An 18,894-nucleotide genomic window follows, 5' to 3' on the forward strand; every position below is an offset into this window, starting at 1 on the left:
AATATAATATGATGCTTTATCACTCTAAAATATTTTGAAAACTTTGAATATCTTACATCATCAATTATCGTTTTATGTCAACAATAAAACCATCTAATCTTCAATCAAACATAAAATGGAATAAATTAATGCCACTTCTTCAAAAACAGAATCTACTTAAACCAGCCGATATTAAAATCTTCAAACTAAAATGGCTAGGCTGACGCTGTGAGAAGCATCTCTGAAATCTTTCAAAGTACTTTTTGACTTCTGGGTAAAACGGAGGACAAAGCTAAAATCTGAAATTTGTTAAATTTACCCAAAAATGAGCAGCATTTTAGTAAAAAAGTTTTGCAAAGAAGAGCATTCAAAGATTGCATAAATTTTACCTTTACAAATGTCGAAAGAATTTAATTCTAAAATTAGAAATCTTTATAATACTTTTATGCCTAAGATTATTTGGTAGTAAATTAGACCAATAGATATTCCTTTACCTGTAACAGTGTAAAGCTCTTTACCTATCTATATAAACACCAATAATAAGTTGATGTTCTGATGCCTCTCACAATGACAGCTTTGTATAGCGCGAAGAAATTAAATTTTAAAAGAATCTAGTAACCAGACAGAAGCCCAGAAGCGACAAGGCGGCAACCCTGATGCATCCAACGCTGCATTCTTCATCAGGCTGTCCGAGATAGTCACATTTGTCTTCAAAGTCATTCGAGCATTCACTGGTGTCGCAGCAAGTTACACAGTACTGTAAACGTAAGTACCACTATAGTAATACAAGCAATATTTAGTTTTATAAAGGAACTAGCTGTACTACCAGACCTAGGTAATAAAAAGTCTTTAGACAGAAAGTTTATTTGTATTTATCATATAACAACATTTGCCATTGCTAGCTGATTTTTAATACCGGGCAACGCCGGCCATCAAAAATCAGCCTATAAACAATGCAGTTGCCTGCCACTTGCTATTAACCTGGCACATTGCCAATGGATAATTTAAGTAAGCTTACTAATAATAGCTAACTACATGTACTTGCTCTAACGATTGAACGCACATAAAATGTCGTGACCCTTTCTCACCCAACGTTGCACCATCACGTTGCGTCGTAACGGAGAGCGGTAGTGTATTTGCTCTCATATAGCGACATATATCACCTAATGAATACGTCAAGCGCGTGTGGCTGGTTTGGTAAGGAATCAGACTGGCAAACGGGAGGGTCCTAGATCAAATCTTCCGCAATATGGATTCTTTATTCCAAGATTTTAATAGCTATAGCTGGACAAACAGGCACCCAATTTAAGAAATATATATACATATAGATGGATTATCAGAGCAAAGTTGTGCTTTAAGGTTACAGAAATCTTTCTACCATAAAGATCAAATGTAATCAGACTCTAACACCAATGGTTGAGGCTGGCTTTTAAATTGAATTTTTTTCTTTAGATCAAGTCGTGCGGTAGTAATAGGCTCTAGGAGTTGGCAATCAGCCAATGGCACAGAAAAATGGCTGTCGATTTATTATTTCTTGATTGAATGTAAGTTTCATTAATGATTCAAGGGTCACACCAACAACTAAATGTAGGTTTGAGTAGATACACCCAATTTTAAAAGATTTTATCAGAAAGTATTGACGTTTTTTTTGTTCTTCGAGATTTTATTTGTTGTTTTAAGAAGATCTGACTGCCAAGATGTTTCAAGATTACCATCGGTAAAATTTGATTACAGTTAAAATACTCAGACTAAAAATGTTTTTCCTAAAGCGATGCCACTAGTTTGTTCCTTCGTTATGACATCGGCTATTGCATTCAAACTGTAGTGTTACGCATCTCTATTGGCATATACTTTATTTTGTATTTCTTCCTGTTTGTTGGAATAAAACTTCAATTATAGATACATCGCTACAGACGCATTGAATAATTTAAAAGTAAATTGGTTAGAAATTGTCCTATCATTTTCTTCTAAATGCTGTGTAAACTTAAAAACACCTGATGCCAATGAGACTGCATATACACAAACCGCAAGCAGTATGCATGACTCCTGACGTCATTTTTGAGGAAGTCTGAGCACATCCTTTTCTATTGAGCATTTCATCTATGATCAAATTTCGTTGATCTTAATTTTGAAAGGTCTTAGCAGTCAGATCACATTAAACAATAAAAATTTTCAAAATGAGAAGAAAACATCTGTATTTTCTAATAAAATAATTCAAACTTGACACGAGGTACCCTGTACCTGACTGTTTTGTACGTGGTTAGTGCTTATATGCTGCAAATAGAAATGGGTACTCTGAGTAAATAGTATAATTTAAATAGCTCAAAATAAATATCATAATTGAATATATGTAAATAATATATTTAAAAAATTTATATAAATATTAATAATAAATATATATAAATGTTATATATAAATATATTATTAATGTATAATAGTTATATTATACATATATATATATAAATTATATATTTTTATATTATAATATTTAAATTTAAATTATATTATAATTATTTATATTTATAATTATATAAATTTATATACATGTATATATTATATATAAGTATCATAAATACCAGTAAAAGTTGAGCTGTAGTTAGTGATATCCCACTATTTTATCCACTTTCTACGTGTTCAGCATACTCGCTTCAGCATAATCCATATTTTTTTGTACTTTCACAAGTTTCACAAACTTAGTGATAGATTTAAAGGAAAGGAGTAAACAGAACTGCTTATCCTGATAACTATGCATAAGAACAACTGACACATACCTCAACTTTACCAATTGTATTACAGCTCCCGTCTTTGTAAAATTGACTGCAACTTGTAGGCTTGTCAAATCCCTTAGTTGAAATATCGAAATCTGACAAGCATCCTAGTTCTGAGCTGAAAAAGAAATATCAAAACCAATAATTATTTTGATTTTGAAAAAAACCAAAAACAGTCAATTGTTGTTTTCAGTGCTAAACACACAGTTGTAGTTGAAACACTTGGAACTGTGGCTATGTTAGAGTTGTAAATGAAACACTCGGAACTGTGGCTATGTTAGAGTTGTAAATGAAACACTCGGAACTGTGGCTATGCTAGAGTTGTAAATGAAACACTTGGAACTGTGGCTATGTTAGAGTTGTAAATGAAACACTCGGAACTGTGACTATGTTAGAGTTGTAAATGAAACACTTGGAACTGTGGCTATGTTAGAGTTGTAAATGAGACACTCGGAACTGTGGCTATGTTAGAGTTGTAAATGAAACACTCGGAACTGTGGCTATGTTAGAGTTGTAAATGAAACACTTGGCACTGTGGCTTTGGTAGAAAATGGAGAGCAAACTTTTTTGCTTATTTAGACTGAATCAGAGATTATGTTTTCATAATAAAAACATTTGAGATAGTTTTGGTTTAAGTATTGGCAGGGATTAGGAAAACCATCGGATTCTCAAAAGATTTGCTTAAGAAAACTCATCATTTGGCAAGCCATTCATTCCGGCTAAAAAACTATCACATTTGAATCTAAAAATGACATAGATTGTCACATTTGGTAAGCTTTTTTTGAAAGTGAGTTAATCAGAATATTCTCAAGCAAGATTTGGCATGACAGCAAACACAGATTTGAGTAAACAATAGTTTCATGTCTTATTAGATGCCAAAGCGATATACGTAGTCTTAGCTTTTTGGTGTGAACAATCCTTGAACATCGAGTTTATATGATGTTTGCTTAGCTTTCTGCAAGCAGAGGCTCTGGATGTTTTTAACAGCACTGTTGCACAAACAATGTCTCTGTGAACATTCCACTGTTAAAGTGTCTCTGTGACTTTGGCTGGGCATGTCTGAGTCCAGTGGCAAGGGAACCTCAAAAACTGGAGACATGACCAGTTTCAGAGAACAATTTAAAGTTGCAGTTCATTCCAGTCACCACTGGTGGCCTTTTTCTGAGAATTGAACCCCCAACCTGCTGTTAGCAGATAAGACATTTTGGACCAGTAGGCATGGATGCACTAGTCTTAGCTTTCGAGGCTGGTTCAGACTGTATCGCAGTATGTTGGGGTTGTCCTCTCTGTGATTATTTGTAGACTGTAGACCGATGACATCACCGAGGCAACTCAGATATGCTGGCAAACATTGCAACTGTCAAACTTCCTCAATATTTTGCAGATAATTCACAACAGTCTGAGCAATGTGCACCACTTTTGTGATTGGCTATTGCAGACTGCGTGATCTATATTTCCCTTTATGATAGTTGCAGCTGGACTAGTATTTCATCATTTCAACAACCACATTGTGTAATGAAATGTTATGCCACGGAATAATCGCTGATGTAAATGCAAATGGGTTTGTGATAGCGTGAACTATGCTATCACAGACGATGACCGTTTGAGTGAGAGGTTACTGTCGATATATTGCGATAATGTGCGCCACTCATAGTTTAAAAGTCATAGCCTAGGAGTTAAGTCACTCTGTCTGCAATCAGTAGAGTTATTAGCAATGTCAGAAAAGGCTTGTAGTATTCAATTTTTCATTGTTTTAGGTTCCGTGGGATATAGGAGCATGTAATCCTACGTCTGCTAAAATTATGTATTATTAATAATGGTTCACCTATATATAACTATGGTTCCATGGCACGCATGATTCGCAAAGTTGAACCAACCCGCAAGTTAACCACATCTTGGAAACAGCATAAAATTGCAAGCAAAGTGAGTTTTGCAGTTTTGCAATCGAATCTATCGTGCTTGCGAATAATGAAAACAGCACTTGCAAATGATGCGCATTAAAATACCGCATCGGCTATTCTACTTTAAACAATTTCACTACTTCCTTCATCTTTTTTCAATCGAGTTTCAGGTGTTTGTGTCGCTATCATGTGCGTCACTAACACGGGTGTCACTAACTGCGTCGCTAATTATTAACTGATAGCGTAAAATTCCTTACCTTTTTTCAACAAGGCACCGGAGTCAAACCGCATCGTGCGAATGTCCTTAGAAACACTAACTTTGCAATGTAATGCAACTTGCGTGCAACTTCGTACCCGCATGATGCGAGTCATTTGCGTCATGAAAACACAGTGTATATAAATCTTTCTGACTGTCGTCTGACATTCGTGTGTCCAGCTATAGTAATAAAGTTTTAGGAATAAAAAAGCCGTTTCACCCTGGATTTGAACTAGGAGCCTCCAGTTATGCAGACAGGCGTGCTACCCATTACACTAAGCATCCAACTGGCTATACTATGGAATAATTGTGCACATCATGCTTATTACAACGGTTATAATACAAACGCCAAAAGCGCTTGCAAGAATACAATTGGTTACTATTAGATGCTTGGAGTAACACTTGACGCATAATATTATGATTATCAGCAATTGATGATTATCAGCAATTGACGATTATATGCAATTGATGATTATATGCACTTGACGATTATATGCAAGCTGGCTTCAGACAGCTTCGGACACTCTCTTATTATGGTAAAGATTTTGACTAGCTTAAGTTACTAGCTTATGTTACACAAATTCTCTGAGTAAAGAAACTTAGCCAATGGCAACTAAAGTTAGCAGCTAACTGCCGAGAATCGAGCTAGTTGTCAGTATTAATATAGCATCATTTAGATAATAAATAAATATTAATCATTATTGATTCATCTATTTTATTATTATTAATTTAATTATTATTATTGACAGCTATGTTATTTTGTTAGTTATTATTATTACTATTATGGTTCAGTGAGCCCTTAGCAAAAAACCGCACCTGACTTCATCAAGAGATGTTTGCTGTGTTGCAAATCACTGGCAAGCCAAGCCGAAACCTATCTAAATCTATAAAAACATGCTGATACAATTTGACCTAGTAATACATTAAAACAACTTAACTTTACCTTCCATCCTGTAAAAATCCAAAACAGCCAATGTCACAATAAACATATTCCTTGTCACTAGGGGTTCCTTTTGCACACTTTATACCTGAAAAATAACTCTACATGGTCAGATATAGCTGAGTGTGGTCTGAATGGTGAGAGAAAAAAGCTGTAGAATAGCAATGTTCAATTTCTATAACAATTAATAAGAATCAATAAGAATTAATTAAGAATTAATAAGAATAGTGATGATTAAAATAATAAATAATTAGAATATTGATGATAAGAGTGAGTGTTTATAAGGCTGATTCTCATAAACGCCACAAAGTTTTGGAACCAAATAATTCTAGCAACTTAGCGGAAGACGCGGAGACTATTCGTCTAAAGTTTGCATGAAATCAACTGAAAAATGTGAAAACGCTTAAGTGTAGCGTTAAAGCAGACTAAAAAACACGGAAAATGAACAAGTGGGATTTATGAATGCCACTTTATTAATTAAAATCAACCCGTATTGTAAAAAAAGTAATGTTTATTGCAACTTTGTTTCACAGATAAATTAGCTCTAAGTTCATTATTTTAGTGAGAAAGACTTTTTCAGTGGATGAATACATTTAAAGTATTATATAACTTGTTTAGCTTATTGAACGTTACTTTACTCAGGGAAATTGATAACCTACTCAATTTCAACTTACAAAAACTCAAAAACGAGATGATGGAAGATTTCAGAAAAATTGCTCGCTAGTTAATTCTAGATTTGCCTAATCAAACCAATTTTTAAAAAACTATTTGTTAATTAATACGACTATTTATGGAGAAATTTTTCCTTTTAATAAGTTTTTTAAATTTTAACATTATGGACACACTGCTGACACCATGTAATGATCCAGTCAGTAAAAACAGTCATAGCAAGAACAGCTAAACGAATTATAACAACACAAGAGTTCTTAATGCAACTCAGTTTGGTGCCATTCATGCCTTGCGTAGGTTTCATGTGTAAGTTAAATATTTGTGTACTTAGAGATTTAAAGACAATCTTGCCGAAAATCTTTGTAGATTTTGTCAAAAATTATCAATATTTTTTAACATTTGCGATTGATTTTGATGTTTGATGTGATCTCACTACCAGGATATTTCAAGTTTGAAACAAACAAAATTTTATCGCTGTCAAAACAATGAGATTAAGCCAAAGTGTGAATATGACGTCTATAGTAGCAAAGAGACTGACCAAAATAGAGACACGTAACAGTGCAACTCGAGCGCAATAGTCAATATCAATGGCAGCAACGGCAGCGTGGCATCATTTGGCATGTAATTTTTTTCCGAGTGTTTTAACCGTAACTTGTTATCGATTGAGTTGAGTTGATTTGTCAATATTCAGCTTGAAATACAATGATAGAAATAATAAACGATAGAAATAATAAACGATAGAAATAATAAACGATAGAAAAATGATGGATAATACTGATACTTTATGAGAAAATCTACTACAATGTTGCATAAAATCATTTTTAATTTAATTTTTAATTTTAATTTTTAATTGTTACCGCTTGGTTCTTCTGTTGTGTACAGGTCCTCCTCATCATCATCATCTTCCGTTGTCATCACTGATCCAAGGCAGCATTGCGCAACTGCAGCATATGGAATAATATTCTAAATTGCATCTATTGTATTTATTTCTTAGTGTATTCTACAAACACTGTATAACTATTATGACAAGAGAACTCATTGAAAACAACGATAATATTAGCAAGTTTATTAGTTTTTTTAGTTTCTTGCAGATCTTTACTATAATAAGAGCCGTGTTCATCCATATGTCCAAAGTAATGCTCAGAGTTCAAGGAAAAAGACTCCTTATGACAGGATTTGAACTCGCTGCTGGCGGCTTGGTGGACCAACACTTTATTACCTGCACTAATCAACCGCCTCGCTGCCTTTGAAACAGTAATATTACATCAAGTACGGATGGGTGTTCAACCAAGCCTCAGTTTCTAATTTTGGTACACTTTAAGGTATATCTGTTGACCAACACATTACTAAATTAATAGTAATATAAAGGGATTGTTACATTTTTAAATGCAGTACTGATATGGAGTTCCGTTTGCGCTCACAAGACCACACATGACTACTAACTGTTGTGCTTGAAAAGTGTAGCAATTTAGAAATCATTCAAAAATCAAGTTAGGAGAGAAAATGCCTCCCTTTTCTATCGCTCTTGCTCTGAATGAAAATCGCGGTGAAAATCTCTCACTTTTGCTCTTGAGGATAACATATATTAATTGTTTAACTTATTATTGGCAGTAGTAATCATCAACAAAATGATGTTTTTCATTGCATGCCAAAAGGAAAAAACCTTAGGTACCAAGGTTAAGCTAAAAAATTTTCTACTTCCTCTCTTTTAATATCAGTGAGCTGTTTATGAATCACTCGCTGTAAATTAATGAAAACGCTTTATAGAGATTCATTTCTTTTTATGAATACTGAACTTTTTATTGAAGGTCAGCTGACCAAATATAACATAAATTAAAATAGATATAATAATATGTAAAAACCATTCTGCGTTCATTGTGAATGCACATTATAAGGCCCTAGTTGTATGCAGTAGTTAAGAGAAAGTTGGGAGCATATGGCGTGAAAAATTACTTTTTAATTTTTGCAATATTTTAAAGAATTTGGCAGATATCCAAGCAAACTTATAGGTTTTTATCAAACACATACACTCTTTTCAAGAATTCAATTTTACATTGCTGGAAAAATCAGCATTCTAGCTGTAGTCTCAAATTTAAATCACATCTGGCCAGATGTACCCTTGGCAGCATCCGTCTGGCCGAGTATCCTGCTGACCAAGATACTTGACCAGATGTGACGATACATGAACCACCTTTGGACATGGTCATTCGAGTATTATTGCTTGCAGACCACTTTTTACATTTTCATTAAGAACTATAAGGAAAAATGAATTTTGATAACGAAAATAGTTATTAGTAGCTCAATGAAGATTATTATTAGAGTTCTGCATTTCATAGTATCTCTATGAAGCATGCAAATCATACATTTCATTGTGTTAACATCAGCAGTATTGATGAGTATTGACCTACACAAAAAAACAGATGACTTCTTACACATTTTCTTTTTTCTAGAAAACCAAATTCAGAATTAATTCTATGGTAGCTTATCATACATACCTGCAGCAAGTAGTAGAAGAGCTTTCAAAACCTCCAACTGCATGATGTGAGAATCTATATCCTTCTACCATGCGACTGTAGACTTGCTATGTTTATATACAATCTAATGCATGAGTATGTTGCTATTTGCGCTTGTTGTGACATTAGCTATACTCGTTGCCAGGTATTTCCTGTGGTGCTTTGTTCTCTCTGTTATGGATACACTAGCTCTGACGGATCATGTCAGGTCGAGAACACCAAACAGCCCGCTGAATGCATACGACTATTACATAACAATTGTAATGAAGTTTAATATGTTTACTGGTTTCTCATAGCGACACTAATGGCTTGATGCAGCTCCCTACGACTTAAGAGTTACATAGAGTCGATATAGTTGTGTGGAATTTGGTTTAGTGGTAGATAAGATACGGTTATATTGTTCTTCTAAAAATAAACACGTATATCCAGATTAAAAGCAGTTTTATTTTAATATTTAAAATTTGTTTTTAGATCTAAAGGTGTGCAAAAAGTTTTAAGTTGAAAATCATTCAAACATTAAATTCAACTTTATGAACAAAGATAAATTTTTTTGCTAATATGCGTTGTTTGATAAGACATTATTGTTCGAGTGGAGATGATGGTAATCAGTAAGCAAAAGTTTAGTTTAGTCTTCAAGCTAACCAGCTCAAACAATCTAGGAACTTCAGCTATAATTGAGTTCTTACATGAGCAATATTTTCTAATTTTTATTCTTTTAATATTTATTCTGGTTTGCTAAAAAGCTTGTATAGTTTACATCCCATAAACATATGAACATCTGCTTCAACTCAGCATAACTGGGGAGGAGCACAATCTATCTCCTCAAGACATGAAAGTTTTTACTTGTGAAACTCCAACTGATATCTCTGTCTGACCTGAAACCTCGCTACGTTTTAGGAAACTACACTTTGCTAGAGTGTGGTAAGGTCTATTAAAGGATTCCTAGCTGCTGGATGATATAATCCAAATGAAGAGTAACAGAAGTAGCAGAAGTTCAAGGACTAGTTTTTTTTAGAAGACTGAAGAGTAGCTAAGGCAGTGCAGAGTTTAAATACCACTAGAAGGGAATAGGCAGTAGATGCCAAGGTAAAGAAGTCTAAAATCTACTCCTCTTGAGGCAAATGCGAGTCAACACTAACGTCAAGAACTTCAAAGACTACCGTATTTTTTTAAATAATGGAGGGTGGATAGCAAAATGCCAATCTAAATGCTACTGTTTTTGAATGGCCTGAAAGATGGGTTTCTGATTTAGTCCAGGGTTGTGACTATTACGAAAAAATTATAACTGCACATTGATAAGTACTCACTGATGCCTCAATGTAAACTTCCTTACGGTTGCAGTAAACCTTTTTTTATAGATATATACAGAGCTGCTTTACCCACACAGTAAATAGTAAACATGTCACAGCTATGCAGTAGGAGTAAATGTCTTTAATCATTAGAAAGTTGTCTCCTCTTGCAGTCGGTCGTTTTGGCCATGACTGTTTTATGGTTTAAGGCTGATTCACACTATATCGCTGTATTTCGGCAATGATGCCACAATACTTTGATGATCGTCGATGATCACGATGTTCACACTATCACAAACCCATCCGCGTCTGCATCAGTGACGCAGTACTCTCATTTTTTATTTTAAATTTCCGTGAAGAAACCTCTTGATTTTCGCGGGACTGAAATCAAATACTAGTCTCGCAGCAACGTTCATAAGCGGAAATAAATAAATCACGCTAACAGCAACCACGAATGACCATCCCAGCATGGTTCACAATTAAAAGGCGGTCGTCGATGCTTGGCGGAAGATTGGGAAAGTTTGACACCTGCAAACTTTCCTGATGTGTCAGCGGTGCTTCGTTGCTGCCATCAGTTCACATTTTCCATAATCGACGATAAATGCCAAAAGGAAAACGCTGACATACGGCAATATAGTGAGAACCAGCTTTAAGCTTTATCAGCTTCCATGCAGCTGTTTTCCACTTGCTCTTGCCATCTGTTTGTGTCTAGTTTTCTCAGCTTCATGTTATACCCAGGTACATCTTTGTATCTCAGTCTGCCCTTATTTCTCTTACCTTCATAGAGTTATGAATATAACAGCTGGCGCAGCAAAATTACAGTGTATTGCACTGCATCATTTAATCGACAGTCAGAGCTGCGCAGCGACATTGACTCATTAATCAATGCTTGACTTTTGCTTTAGATCGACCATCATATACAGTCTACGGTCTGACAAAAAATTCACACTTTACGCATTAATACTTATTTTTGACTCTTCAAGAATACATATTTGCAATTTTACAATTTTGCTAAAAACAATTATTTTCATGGGATTAAACGTATAAGAATAAGCATTATAGAGGTAAAATGAAGGTTTGTAATTATACAATACAATTGTTATACAACTCAAGCTTAACTAAAAAATCTACCAGTGAGAAGCCCCAATAATGCAATGTTTCTGTTGAGTTCCACAAATTTCACTGGGAACTAAGGCTAAATATAGAATATGAATTGTGGTGAAGCCGATGAGTTGTTGGGTGTATGAAGCGACAAACACCGAAGGTGTTGAATAAACAACGAACACGCAAACGTTATTCTTCGGTCAACTCCTACTTTCACCAATATAGAGCATTTGGAACCTGGTTAAATAATTTGTCTATTAAAAGTTAATTTTGATAAAAATTTTAAATAAAAGAAAGTGATAAACTTGCTTGTAAATTTAACAAGAAAAAACATGAAAAAAATTACAAAATGTTCCGCAAAAAATATAGTTAATATTACAATTAAATAAAATGACTGGCAACTATGTCTATAGACCTCATATAGTCAGCATACATATTGTTAACATAATAGTATAAAATAAGGGTGTGTTTACTTTGATTTAATGCAAATGTAATAAACAAGAGCCTTAGTAACTGACTAATGATCAAAAGCCTAAATTCTATGTACATTTACATGCAACTAATTCAAACTTAACCAATTAGAAGCAACAAAACAAGAAAGTTGAACCAAGTTGTTTCTGAAACATCCTGTGAGCAGAAAGATCTCAAAGTGCATTACCATATGAAATAACGTACAGACAGTCACTTTGAGCTGAGTAATATAACGTAGCACAGCGATGCGGCTATGAAACGGCGGCTGACAGGTTGCTTGCTGCCGCATTAAACGCAGCAACTTTTCTCTCTGTGACTTTAATCCACTCAGTAAGACTTCTAGAGTCAGAGTTCTACAATCAAGTCTGAATGAGTTACAATACTAGAGTACAGCTCGACTTCGACCTCTGCTATGATTATTATAGTAGCCAACAAAAATGCTAAATATTTAATAAAAGTGCATTATACAGAAACCAAATATAGTATCAAATAAATAAAATATAGCATAAAATGTAGCATAAAAATATAAAACAAAATATTATGAGAAAAATTAAATATGACTTGAAATAAATAAAATAAACCACAGCATAAAATAGATAAAATGTAGCAGTAAAATATATATAGCACTAAAAACATAAGTCCGGTTATATTTGTAAGTTCAAAGAAGTTTTGAATCCAAACTTACAATAAGTCAATATTTTAAGGTAGACTTTAAAATAAGGAGATTTCCACAACAGCAACTGATCATAGTTGCATATATGTGAATAATAAGTAATAATATAAAATAATTGGAGTCACAAACTACCACCTGGGTTAGTAATAAAACCACATAACCTCACAACAATTCATGATCTCAATGATCATGACTGCTTATTCATGTCTTGCTGATATCTTGTGACCACACCAACCCACAAACACCCCAAGTTAACTTTATTTCTGCAAGGAATATTGCTGATAGAACTGAACACTAAATTTTTGGCAAATTAATTCAAAAGTTTAAGGATTTGTATAGCAGGTATCTCTCTGAGTTTAGCTGTACTATTTTGAGAAGGACACAAACCGCAAAACCCTAACTTCAATGTATGCATATTTTGAATAGGCAACAAAACCGGCTAGTGGTTGTATACTTATTTCATATGCTACTACCCTCCACCTTAAATACATTATAGCCTTCTCTTACGGACAAGGTAGGTGCCTATAAAACTTGACTACAACTTTAATGGTGGATTGTATAAAGCTGAACAATGGAAGCAGTTTTTCGCACTAAAATCTAGCAAACAAACACTTGCTGCCAGGTGCCATATCTGCTATAAAAGTTTTACATTGAGTTAGCATGTAAACACGAATGACTCTTGAGTAATTTGAGATATTCCTTGTTTTCTTTCTCTCACTATACAACTTCCAAAAAGTACTTTAACAATAACGTACAGAGAAATGTTAGAAAAACTCTTATAACAAACTTGGTTCATAATGAACCAAGTTTAAAAAAATAAAACTGCAGATGCAATCAACCTCAGTTTAGTTTCATTGTTAGACCGGTTGATATCCTGAAAAAATGGAATGAATTTTGACCAAAGATGTAAGTATTTTTTTGGCAAAACCCATCTCATTCCCTTAAATTTCAAATCTAATTGTTTCAACCAGGCGTGCAGTATTTTAAAGAACTTTGTGATGAATTTGGTATCTAGCAGTGCTGTAATACTGCAACTACATGTAAAATCAGGAGTTATCTCGCGCTACTAATCTATGAATGCATAGAGTTATATAACCATAGCAACACAATAATGTATACTTGACATATCATTATAGACTTGTAATTATGATATATCAAGAACAAGATAAGCCAAAGTATTCCCGTGAAGTAACAAAATTCACCAGTAGAGACAGCCAAATACGCTGCCAATCCTGGAGACATACGACTAGGCTTGTTAGTAATTAAGCAATGATGATTGCATAACATCATAATAAGTGGTAGACTGCTATAGCCTTCATAGGGGACCCCAGACACCTTCAGTTAGCTTAGGAAATTGCTGTATACTTCGATATGTTCAAGTTGTCAACAAGCTTTGCTGTCATTGTCAAATCAACAAAGCTTGTCGGTTGTCATGGCCTACATACCACAACGAATAATGAGCGAGTATATAAACAGCAGTTAGATTGGAAAGTGTAACCAGTAATAAACGGAGTGACAAAACTCCAAAAAGATATCTAGCACAGCTAAACATTAACACGCGAAGTCAGGCCTATTCCCTGAGAGGAAGAAACTCAGAAAAAATGAAACATTAGTTTCGTGGGCAGTCACATGTCACCTAAATTTTTTTAATCATTTCGTACGACTCAATGATTCGGCCAATTATTATGCAAGCTGCATTCTACACAAACGGTGACATAATTTCTTCTTAAAACCATACAGACACTATCATGGTTTATTTTTATTTAGAATTGGTGTAACTTTTTAACTGAGAAATTTGCTATCAACTTATCTATTGTAGTTACTCTGAGTGGGTAAACTAGAAATGCAGAGAATTGACTTTTTTCCACAAAAAATCAACCAATAGCTTCATAAAATAAAGAAGTGACAAAAACCTACTACCAAATCATACCGATCCTCTCTCCAACCAATCTTATGAAACCTAACAGTGCTTGATCGCTATAAATCTTAACAAATCTATCGTTTTCATCTCAACAAATTTCATTGAAAGGTTTCATCGAATATTCATCCTTGTGTGCACTAGGATTAATCTTTCTGCCATTTACTTTGTGTGTCAAAACTATTATATGTTGAAACAAATATCTTTTATTAAAAACGTATCGTATTTTGCATAACTTATCAAAATGCACATAAAACCTAAATATTTCAGGCAACTACATACACACATAGTTACCATAAAGCGAAAACATTATAGAAAACAATATAAATGTAAAACTAAATTAATGTGTAATATTCAGCAGAGATTCAGTTTTTTGTTGCTTCATTTTAAGGACGTGAGAGCAGAAGTGTAGGGAATAGGTTCAGTGTAAGAGTAAGGAACACACACACACACACACACACACATATATATACATGTATATATAGATATATACATGTATATATAGATATATACATGTATATATATATACATGTATATATATACATGTATATATAGATATATACATGTATATATATATACATGTATATATATACATGTATATATATACATGTATATATATATACATGTATATATCTATATATACATGTATATATAGATATATACATGTATATATATATACATGTATATATATACATGTATATATTTACATGTATATATATATACATGTATATATATATATATATATATATATATATATATATATATATATATATATATAGTTTCATTTCTTCACTGTATACAATTTGTATTATCTTTATTTTTCAATTTCAACCAAATCTGTTTAACAAAATTGTAACACTAAAAAATATTGGATGTCATATATACATGTTGGAAATAACCTTGCATGTCGTGACAAATATTTGCTCATATTGGACATTTTATATTGCAAAAATCATGATAGACTAGATACTCAACAAGACGAGCTACTAAAAGACCTGAGCCTGGAGTCACCATTGCACCGTGAATAATTTAGTTTCAGTTTACAAACAGGAACTAAAATAACCAAGATTGTGACTAATTAGCGAACTGGCATATTTACTAGAATGGTTTTGTTTTAAAGTTGTCATCTCTTGCAAATAAATTTACCTAAACCTAGTGAACCTAATTTATGTAAGTCAGGTGGTAGTACTAAGGTCATACTTAGGTCATACGGCCAAACGTACAGAGCGCATATTCAATCAGTTTCACTTTGGCAAACAAATTAGCAGACTGAAGTTAGAGAAGGTTTCTCTCTAGTTTCACTAGCACTACATATAAACACAGACACGCTTCAACTCAAAAAAATATAGAAATTATATGAAAATAATAAAAAAGAGGGAAGATTTCAAAGCTTCAAAAGAATATAACGACTGCAAGAGCAACAAAGAATTAGTTTTTTTCAGAACTGGCAGCTCGTCTGTCTAGTTATTTGCTGATTTACAGTTTGTCGACAGCTGATTCCTTTTCAGCGAGTAAAATTTAATTTTGTTTGTAGCACAAAATTAAAACATCTTTTATTCAAAAGTATTATAGACTTTACAAGAAATACCATCCGCTGTGGATTGAGCTACTCAGGTGCGCTAATGATTATTATGTTTACAAATAAAGGAATGATTGACAAGTCAGAGCCATGACAGTTTGCACGTAAAACTTGCATTGCCTGAAGTTGACAATTCTTAGACCTGTTTAGATGAAAACACAAAACTTAAAATGAAACAAAAAAGGAGGCTTGTGTAACCCCACCCTGACTGAATCGAACTTATAACTATGTGGCTGTGTTACTCCAACCTAACTGTGACTTGAACATACGCATATGTGGCCAGTGTAACCCCACCCTAACTGTAAATTGAACTGATGACCTACGGCTTAAGAGCAGCATTCGGCCTGAATGCTTCCTATCAATATTTAGATTTCAGAGTGGAACAACTAATAATATTAACAGTTTCAAGTAATTCTGAGAGAAAAAGCTTTATTAAAACTGTTTTGCTGGCAGCATGTTAAAATAGCCAGAGTGCGCTGCCGTTAGACTTGGCAGTTAAAAAGCTGAACAAAAATAATAGGAGCAAGATTAGTTTAGAGTTAAAAATTACCCAATATCAAGGCGTTTGACTCGCTACAGATGAAGGCTAAAATGAAATAACATGGATTACATAACATGGGATTACATAACAATCATACATCAGCATTGCAGCTGACCTTACAGCGCCTTTAACTGGTCAGCCAAGGTCACTGACTACAATGAGCTACTATCTGCCCAGGTAGCTTATAGTTAGCTAGTAAAGGCTCTATAGTTGTGAGGTGAAAAGGTGAACACTGCTCAGTTGACCTCCCAAGTGCGCGACAACTCTAGTGACTAACAAACAGCTCAGCTAAAATCGCCAGTGTAGAACCTATGCTAAGTATAATCTATAATCTATCAATAAATCGAAATATGTCTGTTAGTTTGTGTAAACGCCAAGCGTTTCCAGATTTTTTACCGATTTCATTCATACTGCACATGCACATGTATATGCTCCGTGCCTTCAGCCAGGTCACTAATAATATTTGGTTTTAAATCTCCATCTGATTCCTGAGAGCCTCTTAAAGATGAACTTACACAAAAATTTAGTAAATAAAAATAATTAAAATAATTTAGTAAAAGTTAACCGAAATTGTCGGTATTTTTCTATCATTAACAATTGTTTTTGATGTTTAAGGTCATCTGATTGTCAGGATGTTTCAAGATTAATATTAATCAAAGATTAATTGATGTCATTTTGCCCACATTTTTTCCCGACTGTTTTTACCCCGATCAAGTTTGGCCGATTTTTATCTTGAAACATTCCGGCAGACAGATGACATCAAACATAAAAAACAATCACAGATAATAAAAAGTACTTATATTTCTTGATAAAATCTACTAAAATTGCGTGCAAGTTCATCTTTAATATTAGTAAACATATTATAATAAATGTATTCATATAGCTCTAACCTGAGTTGCTTCTCCTAGAATGACCTCAGCATCTTATAGCAAGGATTAATCTACTTTACCGATTCAAGCTAACCGCCTCCTCAATTACAGCAGCATGAAATTTTTAGAGATATGTAACCAAACTATAAGTAATCAACAGTGCTAGGAGACCCACCTTATCACCGCTGGGAACAGCAGCCGCCGGAGAGAGATGGGAGGAAGTGGCTGTTCGATGCCTGGTTAGCCCAGATGGTGATACCGAAAGCCTGAAATGGATAAATGAATTAACATCTACGAGCTGTCAGTGGCTTGAGGAACAACAGCCTATAAGACAGCCATTGTCTGTAACATTCATTTCTTTGATTGAACCAATTGCTGACATCTAGAATTGACCTTTCACCGAATGTGCACCTTCAATATGAGTGTGACATGAGTCAGCACATTTGATGGCTGTTTCAAACACAACCAGAACTCTTTCACCAGTTTGGACTATTTAAAAGAGTACCTATCTCAAACCATGTCAGCCGGCCGCCTCCAATGCTCAATCTGCCAGCGGCCATCTTGGAGGTGACCTACATCTCAATTTTAGCCTGCCACCTTTGTGCCTACCATAATTGACTATGACCTTTATGAAAAACAGTAAGCAATGACTACGTTCAGAGATTCTTCCGTCATATTTTCAAACTATCGGCTCATCTTACATGTAACTAAAAAAGCTGATCCCGAACAGTTGGTCAATGATCAAACCAAATCATGGCAGCCAAAGTATGATGTAGCATCAGATATGCTCGGAAAATAAAGTTTTAGTTAACAATTTGGTAGCAAATCTTACCTGTTAGGAGAAAGAGATGTGTCAGCAGAAGTAAGTGGAGTCGTGCGACCCGACCTTGAGCACAAGGGAGTTGCCCCTCCCATGCGGTCATTGACCCTTCTAAGCTCCTGAGCAATCCTTTCCTTCTCAAATCTCTCATTGGTTATTTGCCGTCGTGCTCTCTCTAGATCCGCCTCTAGCTCAGCGATACGATTTCGTAACTGGCCCAATTCTCTTGTTTGGCTGTCTCTATTAACAAAAAATAACTTCGCTGGTAAGGATTCGTTTGATTCGATATCAAGCATGACTCAAACTTTGGTTTCATATCAAGCATGACTTACACTTTGGTTTCATATTAAGCATGACTCACACTTTGGTTTCGTATTAGGCATGACTCACACTTTGGTTTCGTATTAAGCATGACTCACACTTTGGTCTCGTATTAAGCATGACTCACACTTTGGTTCCGTATTAAGCATGACTCACACTTTGATTTTGTATTAAGCATGACTCACATTTTGGTTTCGTATTAAGCATGACTCACACTTCGGTTTCATATTAAGCATGACTCACACTTTGGTTTCGTATTAGACATGACTCACACTTTGGTTTC

At 34.2% G+C, this 18,894-nt stretch overlaps 1 protein-coding gene across 6 annotated transcripts in view; it reads right to left on the bottom strand.

The window, feature by feature from the left end:
- Positions 1–11,461: 11,461 nt before the first annotated feature.
- The window catches only part of LOC137405857 (testis-specific gene 10 protein-like), a 41,811-nt gene continuing 34,378 nt past the window's right edge, over positions 11,462–18,894 (bottom strand). For 4 of the 6 annotated variants that reach the window (XM_068092288.1, XM_068092286.1, XM_068092284.1 and 1 more), the window contains 3 exons: positions 18,303–18,530; positions 17,646–17,736; positions 11,462–12,243 (listed from right to left, as the gene is read on the bottom strand). In XM_068092288.1, coding sequence (XP_067948389.1) covers positions 12,142–12,243; positions 17,646–17,736; positions 18,303–18,530 — 421 coding nt within the window. In that variant the 3' untranslated portion in view covers positions 11,462–12,141. Of the gene's footprint in view, positions 12,244–16,610; positions 16,647–17,645; positions 17,737–18,302; positions 18,531–18,894 lie in introns of all 6 variants that reach the window. The other 2 variants (XM_068092289.1, XM_068092287.1) reach the window with 2 other exon arrangements.

The sequence above is a fragment of the Watersipora subatra genome, chromosome 10, assembly GCF_963576615.1.
Source record: "Watersipora subatra chromosome 10, tzWatSuba1.1, whole genome shotgun sequence".
NCBI classification, from domain to species: domain Eukaryota; kingdom Metazoa; phylum Bryozoa; class Gymnolaemata; order Cheilostomatida; family Watersiporidae; genus Watersipora; species Watersipora subatra.